This window comes from Eurypyga helias, unplaced genomic scaffold, assembly GCF_000690775.1.
Source record: "Eurypyga helias isolate BGI_N326 unplaced genomic scaffold, ASM69077v1 scaffold15235, whole genome shotgun sequence".
NCBI lineage: Eukaryota > Metazoa > Chordata > Aves > Eurypygiformes > Eurypygidae > Eurypyga > Eurypyga helias.
Window position 1 is genome coordinate 41490 of NW_010252217.1, and position 19102 is coordinate 60591.

General features: G+C 38.4%; 1 protein-coding gene across 3 annotated transcripts in view; it reads left to right on the forward strand.

Annotated features, from left to right (window-relative positions):
- DLG1 (discs, large homolog 1 (Drosophila)) overlaps window positions 1-19102 on the forward strand; it is an 84092-nt gene that overhangs the window by 32365 nt on the left and 32625 nt on the right. For all 3 annotated transcript variants that reach the window (XM_010152292.1, XM_010152293.1, XM_010152294.1), the window contains 6 exons: window positions 372-541; window positions 1200-1336; window positions 3174-3318; window positions 8650-8776; window positions 10558-10714; window positions 11824-11926. In XM_010152292.1, coding sequence (XP_010150594.1) covers window positions 372-541; window positions 1200-1336; window positions 3174-3318; window positions 8650-8776; window positions 10558-10714; window positions 11824-11926 — 839 coding nt within the window. The remainder of the gene's footprint in view (window positions 1-371; window positions 542-1199; window positions 1337-3173; window positions 3319-8649; window positions 8777-10557; window positions 10715-11823; window positions 11927-19102) is intronic.

Genomic DNA, 19102 nt, shown 5'->3' on the forward strand with positions numbered 1-19102 from the left:
GGCTTAAAACTAGCATGTTCTCACTGTGTGCCTCCTGGTTTCTCTTCTTTTTTAATATTTTTTCTTATAGCTGTAAACAAAAGGTAGTTTGTGTGAAGCTCTGTTCAAAATACTACTTAAATGAAACACACATAAGTGTGTGGCCTCTTAATCTGTGAACAAAATACTCTTTTAAAATGTTTTCTGGTGATCCTTGTTTTATTTTTCAGCACTCATAAGTTATTGTAAAGCGTTGTCTTGAATCAATATAACTTTGAATCAAAACCTCTGTATCTTAATGTGTTAATACGTATGTTAGTGTATCATAGAATAAAGTATGAGGCCCACTCTGCTATAAGAAAACGGTTGAACATGAATGTTGCCATCTCTAGGGTTAACGACTGTATTCTACGAGTAAATGAGGTGGATGTTCGTGATGTGACACACAGCAAAGCAGTTGAAGCGTTGAAAGAAGCGGGATCAATTGTACGATTGTATGTCAAAAGAAGAAAACCAGTCACGGAAAAAATAGTGGAGATCAAACTTGTAAAGGGCCCTAAAGGTACATAGGAAGTATAAAACTTCTGTTTCACAAGAAGGCTAAGAGTTGATGATGATTTCTGCATTTATTTTTTTAAAATACTGTGCATATGAATTTCTAGGAAATGCAAAATAATAAAAAGTTAGGATAATAGTGTCTTAAATGCTTCTGAATTTTCATTCCTGTGTCTTGAAGCTGTTGTTCTAGAATGCATTTCTTTTAATGATAAAAATGTGGTTTTGATAGTATTTAGTAATTTTTAAGCGTAATATAAATGGGAGTAAAATATTTCTTTGAATTACTTAAAGATCTTTGAGAGATTACAAAACATTTAGAGACATTTTGTTTCTATATGGGGGAAGTGTTGGACAATGGTTCTTTAAATATGAGTGGTGATGCTATAACTGTGCTGTGTACATGTTTCTCAAGGCATGAAGTAAACGGTTTAGCTTTTGATTTTCAGAACTTCAGTAATTTTTATGTCTTTTCCAGAACTTTCTGGAAAATTATGGAGTTGACTTGGAAAGGCACCCAGTATTGCCTTAACCAGTCCCTAATATTTTTATATATAAATGTATATGTATGCGGATATGTGATACAGACAGCAGTATTATTTATATAATAATTTGAAGCTAATGAATTCTGAAAGGTTTCTTGAGTAATGACTATCTTCAAGCAGGTCTTGGATTCAGTATTGCTGGTGGTGTAGGAAATCAGCATATACCTGGAGACAACAGCATCTATGTAACCAAAATCATTGAAGGCGGGGCCGCACATAAAGATGGCAAACTTCAGATTGGAGACAAACTTTTAGCTGTAAGTAAGAGCTGCATGTTTTTAATGGGCATTCACTTTTAGGCCCAGTAAGGGCATGATTCACTTTGTGGTTGAGCTGCCTGCTGGTGGAGTGTTATTTCATAAAGAATGGTTTAAAACAATGGATATTGCCAGGAAATCAAGGGTAAAATTTAAATTTGCAGTGTTCAACACCATCTCATCAGGAAATCTGAAATCTGTTCCTCAGCACAATGTTTTGTGCAAAACCTGTATTAATCGGCCTCTTCGTTTCTGATGTCTGCTATTATTTCTCTGGAATCTGAGTGATGGGAATGTAAAGCAGCATACAGTGGGATTGTTTCTCTTCTCAAAAGAGAAGAATGGAAAGGAACTCCATGTACTGGTGGCTGGCCAGCCTGTAGTGAAACTGCTGCTTACATAGGATTTCAGTGTTTGTAACGCTTTTGAATGGCTTAAAAAAAAAAAAAAAAGAGCCCTGCAAATCTTCCTTTTAATGGCAAACTGCTTTTCAGAGTTAGAATTTCTCATCTGTACAAAAAAATTTCATGCTAACTTGCTTGTCTCATAAAATATATGGAAGGTTTTAAGGAATTTTTGTTATAAATATCAATCTTTTGAGACAGATTTTGTCCAGTATTACTTTATCAATTAAAAAAATTGCCTAATAAAATAAAAGTATCCTTGGATTAATATCAGATATTGTTTTGGGGTTGCAAGGACCATATGCAATTGGATTATATGGTAAATGCATTATTTGGTAAATATAATACCCTAATTTATTGTGGTTGTAATCATTCCATTGGTTCCTGAAGTTAGGAAAGAAGTGAGTAAAATGTCAGCTATACTATGTTCTGCTCAATGGAATTTCACTTAGTCAAAGCTGTAGTCACTAACATAGAGATACGCTCCTGTGTTTTGCAGAACAACTTTCTGTCTGTGTTTGGGTTGTACTGCAATTACCAATCATCAGGAGTGGTAGGAGTTTAAATATGGTGTAAAAAAAAAAAGTAACAGGCATTCAGAAAACTTATAGAAAGCTCTTAGAAAATATAGATAGAAAAAATCTGTTTAAGCAGTAGACTCCTTCCCCCAAAGTAACAGAACTGACAAGACTTTGTTGTTTTAACACAGTATGTAAAGTAATCAAACAGAGGAAAGTGTTTTCGGTCCCTCAGATTCAGTGCGGTACCAGCCTTATTTCCCATATTGCCTGGAATTATCTGCCGGAGTTGCTTCACTCCTCAAAAAGCTTTACATGAGATAATAATTGTTGAATGGTTTTTGTTTTGCTAGTGTTTCACCTTAATAGCAGTAGTTTAAAAAAAAATCTGTTGCTTGTAAAGTTAAACTAGCTCTTATTACTTGGCATTTAAGTCCGTCACTTTGGGATCTTTTCAGTTTTGATCCCTACTTTTGAGTCTGGCAAGAATATGTTGTCCCATTATAATGTCTAGAACCTTATGTCATGATGAGATCCTATAGGTTTATTCTTACCAGAAGAAACTTTGTTCTGTTCAGTGCTTGCAAGTAACATACTGTGTCAGTGCTGTGACTGCATCCTTATGGCCTTTTGTGTCGTATTCGTCCTGTTGGTTTTACAAACTTGTGTGCCTTTTTCACAATGTTGTAGTCAATACAGTTTATTATAATCTTTTGACGAAAGACTTGTCTGTCTTGTATTTCATAGCACTACAAAGCATCTTTTATATAACTTTTATATAACCAATTACGCCTGTGGCACATGAATCCTAATAAAATCTCTCAATGCCGGAGTGCTGCAACAGTTTTCAGTGGGGGTCTTACGAAAACATACGCTTTTCTGTATTGAGAACTGGTGCGTATTTTTTATGTTTAGGTGAACAGTGTTTGCTTAGAAGAAGTTACTCATGAAGAAGCAGTGACTGCCTTAAAAAACACGTCTGACTTTGTTTATCTGAAAGTTGCAAAACCCACCAGCATGTTCATGAATGACAGTTATGCTCCTCCTGACATCACAAACTGTAAGTTCAGCTTGTCTTTGTGATTTAATTATTTTTCACTTTAAAGGTTAAAGGTTTTAGTATTTTAACAGCATCAAGCTTTTAAACATTACACAGTGTGAAAATCTGATACAAGAAAGCTGATTAATCAGGAAAATTATATGGTAAACACAATAATATCCTGTAGCTTGTGTGCTGGAAAGACAGCAACCATGGGGCTCTTGGTACGTTTCTGTGACTGCTGCGGCCTTGTCCTAGTGACATGTCCTAGTTTGTCTCAGTCTCACATCCATTTTCTGGAGGTAGGTGACCTGGCTACACATGTAGGCCCTCTTGTCCCATTACTGTCCTCCCTCCCAAGTTTCTCTCCCATTTGGCTGCTTGCTGTGTAAGTGGGACTTGAGAGACAGTGGCATTCTATGCAGCCTGGTATCTCGTTCTTAAGTAAAAAGCCAGTCTCCTGAGCTGTCATGCCCCTCAAGCTCCAGCAGCTTCTTCTGGGAACCTTTCTCTTCCTGCCGAGGCATTCTGAAAAAGATCACAGAAGTTTTTTCCCATTCCAGATACCTGTCTGTCCTTCGGTGACCTTTAACAAGATTTGTGGGCTGAAGTGCTGTCTCTAGTTTTGAGTAGATTTTCTGGGTTTTGTTTCATTTAGCTGCAGTTTGAGAGTTCAGTTTTCTGTCCAAACTTACTCTGGTTTTTTACGTTGCTTCTGGTAGTCTATAGTTAACCAAAGTAAGTTTGGTGTTCTGATGTGCACTAAAGGCAGCACAGTTAGCATACATATAGATAATTAAATCATTTGGTATTTCTTTGGGGTTAGTGTCTTTGCATTGAGGGACACTTGATCAAGAGGTTTCTGAGGTTCTGATTTATGGCAGTATTTATTGAGAAGAGTCAATGTAGCACCAACATAACTCTTCGTGTGCCTGGGGCTGAAAGTTGACCTCCATCATCTGATATTTATCTGAGTGAGTGAGTGAGAGGCTTTGGGTTGCCCATGGGGGAAATGAATGTTGAAAATCTTGTTAAAGAAGACGTGGGGCTGTCTGAGATCAGAGGATTTGAATGTACAAAAAATAGCTCATACCTATGTGCCGTAGTTCTGCAGACTGGTACTGCGAGCAATGAAAGCCTGAGTGCAGCCCTTGCCAGGCTGGAATAGTTGATTGCCTTGCCTGTCTCTGTCGCTTCTCTGAAATTTTTCTTTTAAACCTTGTGTGGATTGCTACTTTAAACAGGTGTGGATTGCTACTTTAAACAGTTACTTTTCACTGATCTCCATTTTTTGGCTCAAGAAGAATGCAATTATCAGATATTGTTCTTTCTGAGCACATTGCCATTTGAATACTGTTCTGTGAGGCATCCAGTCTCAAGAGATACTGAAAGACAAGAACTTGAAGGGTAATAAACATGGAAAGCCAACAAAACCCCTCCCATGTTCATTGTATGCAGATGAACAATAGCACTGTAAGTGGGATGGTGCTGAAGACTGGTGCCACTCTGTTGGCAGCTCAGCTGATTTGTGTATTTAATAATCATAGCTCTTAGTCTTCTGCAGTAGGTCATATGTTAGTAGGGAATGTAAACTGCCTCAGTGATCTACCGATAAATACTGGTCATTAAATGGTTCCTGCAACAAATGTCCAGTAACTTGTTGGTAGAAATGCTTTTGAAGTTACTCAGTTGAAATATTTCGAAGAAGGTCTAGAACTTCCTATTTAAAAACACCAACATTACCTGTACAGTGTGTATTGTAGAATATCAGTCAGAAAGTGTCTACGCTGTGTTTGAGAGGCAGAGGACCTGCTTCCCGTACAGGTCTCCTTTGAAGACATTTTTAATGAAGCAGTTTTGACTCCTAGTCAGCTTTCAAGTATTTGCTTTTTGTGTGTGCTTGCACAGTGCTACAGCATTTGCACCCTACATTGAGAACCAAAATACTGCAAGGTAGGGAACAATTAATTTCCTCACTAGAGACATAAATGCCTTAGTGTTCCTTAAATAGCATAAATATGGGAATACAAGAATGTGTAATAACAGTAAATTACAATGAAGTTTTAATTTTATTTCCCACTGTAGAGACTGTACTTGTGATTGGTGCCTTCAATTTGCTCATAATAAGGAAATAGTAGGAAACCTTCCATCTTCTTTTTGTGCAGAACAACGTTATGTCAAGGGAATGGGGGTGGATTTGGAAATGGAACTTGTCCTTAAGAATCTTTGACTTTTCCTGTCAAAGCAAGTTCATTTTATGCATGTAAAATTTTGTTCATCCAAAACACAGTTCCTTTATCAGGTATATCAATAATAATATTGACTTGGAAATAGAAAAGTTTAGGCCTGATTTTGGATTCAAAAAGTGCTGGCTTGCCTTTTATTTCTATCATGCTCCTCATGAGTATTCTTCAGGTGTAATCTCCAGCTAAAACAGTTTTAGGAAAGGTACAGGCAGTTTTTTCTTAGGAACTCCATAGATACCTGATTTATGGCTTGTAGGTTTGCTTCCCTAGCCCTGAGAATACCAGCCTTGAACAAGGATGTGACATGTCTAAGAAGTACCATATGTAGAACTGTATAAATGATGTAGCCAGTGATGATGTGGAAATAGTCCACAGGTCTGAAATAATAAACTATTCTATTGCTTAGTGTAACTACTGAGTTGTAGTTATATGCTGAAAGGATACAAAAATAAAAAAATAAGTGTGACAGTATTAGATGGTGTGTATGTTTCCGAACATGATGCAGTTAAAAGCTTTAGGAACATTGGAAACAGTTAAATGAAAAGCACTAAGTCAATGAATGTAGAAATTGTTACGAAAAATCTAACTACTTCCTATAAAATATGCATCTTTATAGCTGCCACTGACTTGTTAAAAGCAATTGTAAATTCATTTTGTGAAATGAGAAGATTTAGTGCATGAACAGAATGTTCAAAGCTACTGTGCTGTGCCACAGTTGCTTAGTTTTTTTAATCAAAACCCGTTTTCTACTAATTGGAAAAGGCTTCATAAGGTCTGCATGGAATTTGTTTGCTTTAGCTGTGAAATTTTCTGAAATAGTTGTATTTATGTATAATAGTCATTAAATTAAAGTATCACTTGCTTTAAACAGAAAGTGTGTACAGTGACATGGAAGTACACTTTTGTATTAAAATAAATATATTCTTTTCCATTGAAAAGTAAATATCGCTGTAGGGTTTGGTAATCACTGGGAAAAAACCTGTTGCCAAAACTGCAGTGTGGCTAAAAAACCCAAGTTTTGAAATTGATAGTAAACTGTCCAAGTCTGTCACCCAGGGCATAGAAGCTACATATTGTGCCAGGGCAGACAGAGCGAAGAATTCACTGCTGAATTCTCTATAGTCTTCACCCTTCCGCTCCCTGCAGAGATTCGAAGATGTACATGTGTTACAGCCGTTCTAAAAAATGTGTCTAGGAGTCATGTTTTGAACAGTTCCTCATTGTCAGTGAATTCTCAAATATGGATGCTGTTGTTGATCACTTGGTTTTAGCCAGAGCAGTGGTCTTTGCTGTAGATCTTGTGAAGCTAACTTGGGGGGGCTTTCTTTTCTGCATTGCAGAAGGGGTCAGGCTACCTCTGCTGGTTCTCATTCTTGTGGAAACTGCTTGTAAACCCAGAGTTGCAATTTCCAACAGTCCCAGACTTGAGCATGCAACTCGCTGAGGGTGGTGTGTCTGAGTAACACACGTCAGCTCTGGGTTAGCTGGTGCTTTTAAACTGCCTGAGGTGTCACAGTACATTTTAGTGCTTGTTGAAACACATTCTAGAAAATGGGAAGAACTTTAATACTGTGACAAAGGTTTCATAAATAAGCAACGATCTGGCTAATGGTATATGCTACCAGGTGCTCTAAGCTAGGCATTAAGGTACTGTGGGTGGGTATCTCTCTGGCTCGGTGCCTCTTTGATTAGACCATTGATCAGGGTAAGACAGTGCTGATATGGTATGTTCTCCATGTATGGCATTTACTGCACACAGGTTCACTAGGGGTCTGGAATAATACAGAGCTGACCCAGTGCTGATTGGGTGGTTTGCAAGGTGGCTATTTAGCAAAGCTCTCATATAAAAATACTGCTGATGAAGTTTGTACGTGATCCGAATGTTTGAGGATATACAGGTTACCTCTGCAATGTGGTCATGTCTATTACACTAAACCGAAAGCTTTTTCAGTCAACTCCTCAAAGGTCAGGCACCACATCATATACAACAAGGGAATGAGAGCAGAGAGGTTTTGGCAACTTTAATAACGTTGAATCTGTGAAGTGTCTGCACCCTCCAATTTTAAACCTCAAATCTTGAGGCACCCACACCAGAAAAGAAGACTCTCAGTTGTAGACTAGGGTTTGTAATAGGAGATGGTGGGTATGAGTATGCCTGGTGAATGGACCCTTAAAATTGATGTGCCTGACTTGGAACTATAATGCACCCTTTTAGTTGTGTGTTGTAACAGCTCTCCTGGAAGTGTGGAATATTTTCCATCAATTGAAACCATTAAAAGACCACATTTTTCTAGTATGTGTGTTATGGTTCAGGTAAAACATGCACTTCATGTACAGGATTCATGGCCTGCTATGCAAGAGGTTAGACTGAATCCTTCGAATACTCCTTTCTAGTTTGAGTCAGTGAACCTGTGAATAAGGCATCTGACCCTTGCAGTTCAGTTGAATTTGTACTAGCTTGTTTATCCCTTTCAGTAAATTGATGCCTTTTACCTTGAAGAGTGGGAGGTGGAATTGTTCTACCCTTGTTTCCTGATGTGTGCTGTTGGCTGAGCACATACTAGTGTTGCTGCCAACACCTGTACTAGTAAAGACTTTGTTCAGTGTTTAAGAACTGTAACATCCCTCCCTGTTCAGACCTGGTGATCAGTATGGCCTGGAGTATTCTGGAGGTACCGGCATGCTCTGCATCCAAAACATTGACAAGGAAGAGGTAGGCAGCTTGAGAGTTTGGAAGAAGTGTAACATTAAAATGTCATTTTTAAGAAACTGAAATACTTAATTGACTTCAGTCAATTGAAGACAACTTTAAAAACCCATAAATCTCCAGACTGTCTTCAGGGGCTTCAGCTAGCCACAGTGTTCCTTTTAAAAAAGGTTTTCTTTTGACACACAATCAAATTGAAAAGTTTGCTTACTCAGAGTGTGAAGAGACTGGGTTATGTGTAGATGTGACGCTATTTTAGATCTATGATATTTGTAATGTATCATTTGAACTGTTGTATTTTTTTAGAAGACTTCACTCCTTATAATACTTCATTTCAGTTCCTCCAGCTCTTTTTCCTTATTATGTTAATGCTTTTATTTTTTTTTTCCCTCTTTGAAGCTTATTCTCAGCCAGTGGATAACCATATCACTCCATCTGCCTACTTGGGACAGTCCTTGCCCCCAGCATCCCCTGGGCGATATTCGCCAATTCCCAAGGGAATGCTTGGAGATGATGAGATTACCAGGTAATGAATAACCAGAGCTACCTGTCAAATAAGTTAACTAGGAAAGCTCATAATACGTGTTTGTGAGCAAAATACTAGTAAATACTAGATTTTATTTCAACAAATAAATGCAAAGTTTCTTAACACTATGAACATTGGTGTAAGGAGAAAACATACATATATTTTAATGTGTATACAGTATAGATATATGTATTTATATATATACAGAAAATATATACAAACAGACATATACTCATGATTTATCAGTCCAAGAATAGTTTTAAAATCAGAATGCCCTGGCAAAATGCTCCCTGAGCTGACTGAGCTTTTTAGGATGGTAGTATGAACAGACTAGAGAATTTCTTAGTTTAAAGCCAGCAGTGTTATCTTCCCTGTGCTGCCTACCCCCCACCCTCCCACAAGGGTTTTCTTTGATGGATTACTAAATCCAGAAAAGCTGGAGAGCTCTTAATCCTTTCCCATTAACAGACTATTCATTCTTTCACTGATTCAGTAGATTGCATTAATCTTTTGTTCATCATTGCTGATAAAGGGAAGCTCTTCTAATTTTGTTACCCTTCTGTTCTGCAAGTATAGATCTGTTATGCTGCGTTTTCAGTGTGTTGTTTCTGAATTGTCACAGCATCATCTGATTTGGATAATGTCATTCAGTTTCTGAGGCACGGTCTAGCCAGGATTGAAACATAAGTGATATAATACGTTGATGAATTAATTTTACTGTATTGGTAAGGTAGGAGAGCCTCAGATAGGTCTTTGTAGTTATTTTTAACTTGGGGTTGGGTAGATATATAGGCTGAGGTGATTCTGTCCTGCTGATAGCATTGCCAAACTTAGAGTTTTATAGTCTTCCTTTAAAATTACTGTAAAGGAAGGTTTTTAGATTTCTTCTGGAATCCAAGGGCTATTTAGAGAAAGCTTTAGGTGGTTTTCTTTAAATCACCTTCCCATCTTCTGCTCCCTCCATCACAAAAAGGGGTTTAGAAATTTGGAGTAATATTTTAAAAGATGCTGTGCATTTATGTTCTCTAACTGCAGCATTCTGGTTAATGTATTAGTGTGATCCAGAGCAACGTACGTAGGCTTTCAGTCTCATTTATTTTTAATAAAATAGTACTCCAAAAAGATGAAAATAATAGTTGATAGGGGGTGAAATTTAAGATTTTGATACTAAGAGCTAGTGCAAAAATGGTGTGTTTTTTAAAGATCAGACTAAATGATATTTTTTTTGTTTTGAAAAAATGCAGCTTCTTTAGTTTATCCTAGAAACTATATAATTAATGTCTCCAAATACTTAAGAATGTCCATTAATTGTTCTTTAGTGCTCTCTAGTGATTTTTCAAATGCAGTGCGCAGTTGCTGTGTGTTATTAAAATACCTGTTTCTGAAATGATGTCTGCTTTTCTTGTACTGAGTCAAGTAACAGATCAGTAGGTTTTGGAAGGAGTGTTTCTGCATTAGAAGTTGACTGACGTTATCTTAACTGGATCAGTACTTCTTCTTTTCTCCCTTCGTCCAAGCCAGGAGGGGATTCTATAAAAAAGTACAACACCTTGGTTTAAGTTTAACTTTTTCAGTTACAGTTGCTTTAAATAAATTGCAAGTGTATTTGAGAATGCCATAAATTTTCAGTACTACTGCTGTGTGACATGGTTTAGCCCTAGACAAATTAACTCTCTCTCAGCCAAGAACAGCACGCTCAGAAAACTTAGCTTATCTAATTGTTTATTTTACTTTTATTCATGATTAGTAACCAAGGTTTTTGTATTCCTTTCCTTCATCAGGGAGCCTAGAAAGGTTGTCCTGCATCGAGGATCAACTGGTCTTGGTTTCAACATTGTTGGAGGAGAAGATGGCGAAGGAATTTTCATCTCTTTCATACTTGCAGGAGGGCCAGCTGACCTGAGTGGAGAGCTTAGGAAAGGAGATCGTATAATTTCTGTAGGATTCATTGCTTCTTTTATTTAAACAACCAAAGTTTTCCTCTTCCTAGATATTAATGCCAGTTAATATGAATTATATGCAAAGAATATAAATGGCTGAGCTAAGTTTGACACAGTGGAAGAGAGACCAAAATACTTCCTAAAATATCTTTGAGGACTTTAGTCTACCTCCGCTTCTTTTCTGTAACCTGATTAAAATAGCGCTTTCCTATCTCGGAGATACTTTTTTTCAGTGAAGACATGAACTTATCTTAGTCTAGTAACTGAGGTGTGTGTGTGGCTAAAGGGAAGGAATACAGGCTTCGGAAAGAAGCCCTTCTGATGGGAAGGGGAGCAATTGGCAATAGTGTCTAAATTCTGGTGCTTTGCTTCCTGAAGTAACTACTAAGCTTTCCGTTAAACAGATCCATCTCGTACTTGTCTGTGCCTTTTTTTGTATTAGTATTGAAAGTCATAAAGACTTCGTGTATTTCTTTGTGAAATTACTTCATTTATGGAGAGTCATTTGTGTGGACAATTATCTTGTAGTTTGGTAGTTATTTAAGAGGAAAAAATAATTTTGGCTCTGCTGTTACTAAAATGCTGAGATTCAAGTGAACCTTTATTTTAGCTTGAACTACGAAAGATACTTTTGGTCTAAAATGTGACGCACACATTTCTGCTTCATTTTTTTTCTGACACAATTTTTAAATCTGGTGCATTGAAAACAAGACTAGATGATTTCACATGCTGTGGTCTGTTACTGGTGTTAACCGTAATGGTCTGTAGGCTTTGGCTAGGGAGGGCCTTGAAGCCCTGCTGTGGAAAGATGAGGTGGATCATCACAGAAAGTAACATTCCCTCTGCCTACTTACCAAAGAAAATTGACCTAGTGAATACAAACTCATTAAATGATACATACCATGATGATTATAGTATTTCCTAACAGAGGGATATGTGTGAGAGGGGATTTTATCAACTTTGGTTTTCAGTAAGGGTCACTAATCTTTGTATTAACTAACTTGTAACATTGGGAACAGGGAAAAGTCACATGGCATGGAAAGTGAGTTCTGTGGCGGTAAAAACAAACATTTATTTTGATGAAGAGCATTTTTGTATTGCTTCTAGGTAAACGGAGTAGATCTAAAAGCAGCAACTCATGAACAGGCAGCAGCTGCCCTGAAGAACGCAGGCCAGGCCGTAACAATTGTAGCGCAGTACCGTCCAGAAGGTAAGGGTTGCTTGTACATTCAGAACTTGGTAGCAGTATCACATTGTTACTTCTGCATTTCACAACTGTCTTTACTCTTCAATGTGATGGTTTTATTTTCTTGAGTGGTAGGAGGATAAAAGACGAATTCTACTGTTGTGTTGGTCCAGATGACACGAGGATACCATCAGGTTTTCATTCCTCTCTTGTACTGGGCGGGTATTTCTGTTTATCCAGCAATTTCTTCTGGTCCAGATTAGACTGCAGCTGGTGCTGATTAACCATCCTGGTGTGTTCTGCAGAAGCCAAATAATACTGCCTCATCACAGTACACGTTTGTCCTCTTGTATTTCTACAGCACTTTTCCAGTGCTTTTGTCTGAGACTTCAAGAATTCAGTAGTCCAAAATGCTCACCTTCAGTCTGTAAACTCATATATTATTGGTTAATATATATAATAAGACATTTTAGATGTCATATTGTGAACTGTGATGATCAACAGCTTTCTCTGATTTTGCTAAACTGGATGGCCCATCACTATATCTTCCTTGCAGTGACTTGTCTGCTTAGACCTTTCCTTTGACAGTACTAGCAAGGGGTAAGTGTGGGTGTTTATCAGGACTAGACATTGAGCCAGACTGCTGCCTTCATCTGAAATTTTTAGGTAGCTGATTGCAGAATACTTCTTCATTCTTTATTTCTTCTTTTCTGACATGTTTCTCTTGTTGTGTCCCCCCATAGTCTTAGAAATGTGAGCCATCACGTACCTTTCCTCACCCCACCTTCCCCCACCCCATCAACATCATGTATCCCCATTAGCCTAGGAACTCGGTCAGTAATAAGGCCAGTGGATTTGTCTCTGGTTCATGGTCACATCCCTGCAGCCAGCCCATGTTGTCAATGCCTGCATGGTGTGGAGAGAGTGTACATCCGGCTCACGTGTTGAATCTGTACATTGCTTGTTCCAGGGTTGGTTTTCTAGGGGTGATTGCTCTGCAACTTCTTCCCAAAAAGAATAGTAAGGCCGGCATTAGTTCTGGAATATTTGCTTTGGCTTTGTGTCAGAATTGGCAGATATTTGTTTGACACACATTTGGCCTCTCCTCTGCTTACCTCTTCAGTGTTTTAACCGGTGGGTCACATTGTTACACCTTCCTGCTCCCTGCATAAGGATCCCACACCTTGTGAGAAATAAAACTTGTGCTTTATTTGCCCATGAGTTGTCCTTTCGAGTGTCTGGCTACTCTTTTGTTCAAAGAGGGCGTTCTTGGTCACTGTTTTTTCTGCCAGGAAGGTATGTTGAGATGTGGCTCTCAGCAGCAGAACAACTGTTTCTCTGGTAGGACATATCCCAGGATATATTTCCTTGCCAAAAATGTATCCAGACTGCATGAAAAGCAGCAGTTTTTGTCCTCTCTTTCTGCGATTCAGGCTTTAAAAAGAAAAGAACCCTTTTTGTACTCTGAAAGTCAGAACTCTCTTTTCTTTTTGGAATAAGACCAGGTAAGCATTTTGGATGGTTCCTGCTCTTTCTGCATTGGAAACAGCAGCTTTCCTCATTACCGCTGAACCACGTAGATAACGTACTTTCTTGAAACATGTATTGAGGTGCTTGACTGACTGATGGGATTTTGAGTCATTGCACAGAGATTTGCCCAGAGCAACATAGGCTGCTTCTTACAAATTTCTTGACAACTGTCACTTGTAGACTTCAAACCCAGAGCTGTACTCATCCCTTCATCACTACTGAGGCATTCGGGATAAGACTGCACGCCGTTGAGCTGTACTGAGATTGCAGTTCTCAAAGAACTATGGGGCCTGTTAGAGAGGATGCATGTGGGAGATGTTATTTGAATTATCCTACATGACGGGCAGACATCTGACACATTATTCAAAGAAAGGATTTCTTTTTTCTTAAGGTGTTTGGTCTGCGTGATTGTCTGTCTTTGTGAAGTAGTGCTTAAAATACCCATCTGGAGGGAAGGTGTTGGAAGCATGTGAGGGCTTATTCTACTCTTTTCAAGTATGCCATGATGGAAGAGTGTAACTAGGACATGGAGATCCATTGTACTTTGGAGACAGAGTATGAACTGACATGTGGCCAACCTACCTCAGAGAGCTAAGGTTACTAATGTCTGACATCTCGGCTTGCCTTTTTCTTACTCCTCATAAACGAGGTTGAATGGAACTCCAGCTGTCTGGAGTGGGACGTAAGTTGGGACAGTTACTCACTGTTCATATCTTACAGGTTAGTAAAGAGAATATTTCCTTAAAGGTTACTGATTGTTTATTATCACAGGAAACCAGTTTGTTTTGAGATTTGACTTTACAAACAGAAAATATCATCCATGTGATTGAGTGTACTTGCTAATGTGGATATGTTCTCTGACTGTCCCCAGATTTCCTAAATTACAGCTGATGGATGGTGGTCTTTTCCCTTCAGTGATTCATTTCAGTTGGGAAATTATATAAAAATGTACGCGTGTATAATTATCTGCACTTTTTGTTTATGCCATTCACAAAAAGGTTAACAAGTATTAAAATGAAGAGCTTATGAAATTATTGTTCATCATAGGTGTTTCTCAAATATTTTTGTTAAAATGTAGAGCATCAGCTATAACTGCTTGTATTGCATATGTATTGTACTTATATTTATAAATCCAGCAGGATTCTGTAGAAGATGCTGACAGCTAGGACAGATCAAGGAGATCCTAGACATCCATCAGGGCTCATTATAACTGGGTAAATGGATTCAATATGATAGGAGCATTTGGAAGACACTTGGGACCAGCTCACTTCACTCCCTGTAATTGTATATGACAGTCTGTATGATCATAGATGTGGTGGGGAGCAGTAATTTGTGTTTTAAAATCCTACCACATTAGCTCTATCAAATTCTCCATTTGTCTTTCTCTTCAGATTTCTGGGAAAAGAGGTTTTTTGCAAGCAGTTCTTTCTCAGAAAAGCCCGAGTAGGCTGTTGAACAGCTAATCTTTGGAAAGCTGCTCTCATGGAAAGGGTTGAATTTTCTTTATCTGTCTCTTCAAATCCAGTTAGACAAAACCGTTTATCAAGCACTAGTTGCTGGACTTGGGGCAGGCCAATATGGCTGAATGATACTGCTTTTATTATATCTGGGTTGAAATTGCAAAGCTGCTGCCTTTTTTTCCCCTTAAATCTCCAAAATGTTTTTTGTTTATAGAATCAGGGGAGAACAGACATGACCTCATTCCTAAAAATATCCTTCTGGGCATTCGTTTAGTTTCCAGCAGCGTTGTGTAAATTTGAAAGATATGATACAAAATTTCCCTACTATACTGAATCAAATTTCAGCAACTTAGCAGCACTTTTTGGGATAGCTAGGAGCCAAATAGGGAACGTGAAGGTATTCTCCTGTTTACAAAGCGATTAGTGCATCAGATGCCACTTCTGTGCTACCACAATTGTAGCAGGCTGACTTCTTCTGCTTTCTCCTTCTAGAGTCCATGCTTTATCTTCCAACTTGCCTATGAGCTACTGTTGCAAAATTTTGAGTCATCTGTTGTGTTTTACTTGTGCATAATTTAGCGGTACATACACGCACATGTGTGTACAAAATCTCCCTAGTTGCAGAGATCACTGGGTTTGAAATAGAGGGGCTGGGTGCTGTAGAAGAGGAATCCACGGTAGGAGAAGAGCAGAAGTTTGGGAAATGGGCGTTATCCTGTAGGAGCAGTGGGCAAGTCAGGATGTCGTTCCCTTTTTTTCCTTGGAAACTTCTTGCTCCACTTGTGCTACTCATGAATAAAGAGGGATTTTGCTTTCCAGTGGGTTCCACTGGAAACCAAGTACCGTGACCTGCAGCAGTTTCCAAGGAAGCGATGTTGCTCCAGTACACAAAAGCATTTTGCTGAGCTAGTTTCATATGTAGAGGTTTCTGAGCCATTTCATTTTCCTGTTGCACCTTGGCTCTGCAGAGACACCTCAGTGCCACGCTGCCATCTCCCTACTTGGGGTGTTCTGCAGATGTGTCGGGTGGCAAGGAAAAACTGTCACATGAGTGTGGGAGAATGAGAGGAAGCTCTGGACAATTTGGATATATATGTATCTCTGGGAGGCGGGCGTTCGGAGCTGGTTAGAGTTCTGCTTATTCTACATAGTGGGGATATAGGAACAGGAGTCTCAGTGCTTGAAGGGAATGCAGTGAGGAGAGGAGCAGCAAGGGGGAATTACAGGACTGTCCAGAGGTGTGTGCAGCCCTCAGGGGCTCACCCCTCTTTTCACACTGACACTTCCATTGTTATGTCCATTCAAATTAAAAGGTCATCTGAAACGTTCTTATGTGTTTTGAGGATGACATAATAATTATATTACCTCAAAATTCAGCATTTTTGGAATGATAGATTTTGCTGTTCTGTAAAGTTGTAAGGTGCCAGTAGGCCACCAAAACTGTATTATAGCTCGAGTGCATTTAAGCATTTAAAAACAAGAGAAATAGCCAGAGAGATACATTAAAAATATGAGAATACATTTGGTTGAAATTAGATAGCAAATAGTTGTGTGGGTTAAACATTTATTCCCACCCCCCCCCAGGATCTACCTGACATACCAAAAAAACCAAAATGTAACTAGCTCAGCAGTCGTCTTTATGTGAGTCATCAGCTGCCTGTTATTTAGAATCTGCATAGATCTGTCTTTGTAATTCAGCTGGTAAAGTCCATCTTGATATATCCACTTCTTTTCTGAAGGTGTAGAAAGGTGGTTACATGATCAGATTAGCTCCATGTTCTTAGGTGATTGGGTGGATCAGCATAAGCTTAGGAGAAGTTGGAGCCAAAACCTCAAGAGAAGATTTTAATTTTATTTTTTTAGTAAAATCTCTGCTTCTGAACTTATATTGTTCATATAGGTGGTTAACACACATTTTTCTTTCATCTTTATTAAAGGAAATAAGTGATTCGCCATTGCAAAATATATTGAAGATTCATAGTTCAATCAAAATGCCTCAATACTTTGTTAGCCAGGTTTTTATATGCGTTTTAATGGGGTTTTGTTGTTATTTGTTTGGGGGGTGGGTGTGTTGGTTGTTTTTTGTTTGTTTGTGGTTGTTGGTGTTTGTTTTGTTTTGAAGGAATGTTTTCAGGTACTGAGAATAAGATCCAGGAGTGACAACTTGGTGTTTTTCATTCTCTCTTGCTTTAAAACAAAGGAGTCAAAAGAAAAAAAGGGTTTGTGGAGGGGAAGCTTTGTTAGAGCTTACCTTTCAATGGCCAGTATTTGGCCAATTTTTCTGTTTCTGACACCTTATCTATGCACTGTTTTTTACTGGAATTTAAAACAGAATAACTAAGCTCTGGGAAATGGTAGTGCTTTCATGTGTATCAGCTAAGATTATTTTCTGAACATTTGTCTTGAAATAGATTGAAAATCTTCCGTTTGTAGAAGTCCAGCTAGAGTAGCACAAAGCCAACAATGCTTTTGCAAAACTTAGTCTTCAGTGTTTGTTTTGTATCAAGAGGGTGAGCTTGCCTTGCTTTCAAGCTGAGAACATGGATTGGCATAACCAAAGGTGGTTTAAAAGATCAGTACATCCCAATTTCATAAACTGAAAAATCCTTTAAAAAATAATAAAAGTTTACCCTGTTTTGGGGTACATGGTCTCCAGTCTTCCAAACTTTTGTTCCTGCTTGTTTTGTACCTGTTTCTACTCATTTGCAAGTAATCCAGATTAGTCAAAGTAGCTTTAAACTCATCAGGCCTGTTAAGATTAGAAGGATTCTGCTATATATAGTCCTGATAGATGCTGTAAGGTGGCTTAGACATGTTTTAATCCTTCAAAACCTCACTCCTGCTCTTTAATATAATAAAAAAATTGTTTGTCTGTCTTTAGGAGCTGTTCAGCCTTTTACAAGTTGCAAATGTGTGGTAAACCTTTGGCAAGATTTTTGGTGAAATAGTTTCAGCAGTGACTAGACCTAGTCTCCAAGTTTTGCAGGCTCTATGGGAGGTGTTCTTATCTAAATACAAATATAATTTTTCTAATCTGTTTTGAAATTTCATAGTCTGTCTTTCAAGTGATTAATGAGGTACAAGCTCATTACACGTTAGAGTGCATGAAAGCCACCACTAGCACGTGGAATGTGTTGTGGTCTCTATCTGGTCATGTTAATATAAAACAACAAGCATAGAAGCAAAGTAATATCGCCTAAAAAATTATTTATGATGTTTTTATTATGGTCCATACATTTTAATAGGTAACCTCTTCGCTAGTTTTTCTGAGTGGCTGTACTAAATGTGTTGTACTCCACAGCTCCCCTACCAACTGCAATTTAAACCACAGTCTAACAAGAAAAGATGTGTGCAACATGAATGGTACCTATGAATTTATCAAACACCAGTATAACCAAGGGATGCTGATTAGTGCGTGACTAGAACTCATAAATACAGCTTCAGTCATCTGTGTGCTGTGCCAGGCCTGTCTCACAAACTTAGAAATGAAAACAAATGGAAGGTCACCACGGGGTCAGGGTGATTGTGGCCATCCTAATTTACCACCAGGCTCCATTTCTCAGTTTGTGTGGAGGCACCATGAAAAGGAAAATGGAGCATTCCGAGAGTGGAGAACTGAATATAAATCAGTAGTTATATAAAATTACCACACAAGAGTCCTGCTTTGACAGATGCAATGGGTCCTGCTAAAGGAGTTTTTTTCACAGACAGATGGAAAGAGGGAAGCAAGTGACATACTTTTTTACTTAAAGTGAGCTTTTTCAGCTCCTCGTGGGTTCAGTATATGTAAGAATCTCTGATTCTTAGTGCTATTCTGCCATCTGTTCCCTGCACACACATCTATGCTCCCATGAGGTGCTTTTCCTCCTGTGCTGGTTGCTGAATTTCCATCCCTTGTCGCAGTCTTCTGTTCTTTTGCCTCATTTGCTAGAACATGTGTTGCAGACCAAATTTATTTTCATTGTGGCCTCTTTTTTTCTCTTCCCCTGCCTGTATAGACTATTCTCCATGTATCTGTGTCTATCACTGTCCTCTTGTTGCCCACCACATATACAGCCCAGGGGAGTTTCACTGCTCAGACCATTTCTCCGAAATTTTGATTCTGTTAAATAGTAATTGACTTTGAAAACGTTACAGTTTTCTAGGTAAAATCAGCTTAGAAGCTCAGGAGAAGAGTACTCTTCCAGAATTTTCTAATCTTCTGCTGAAC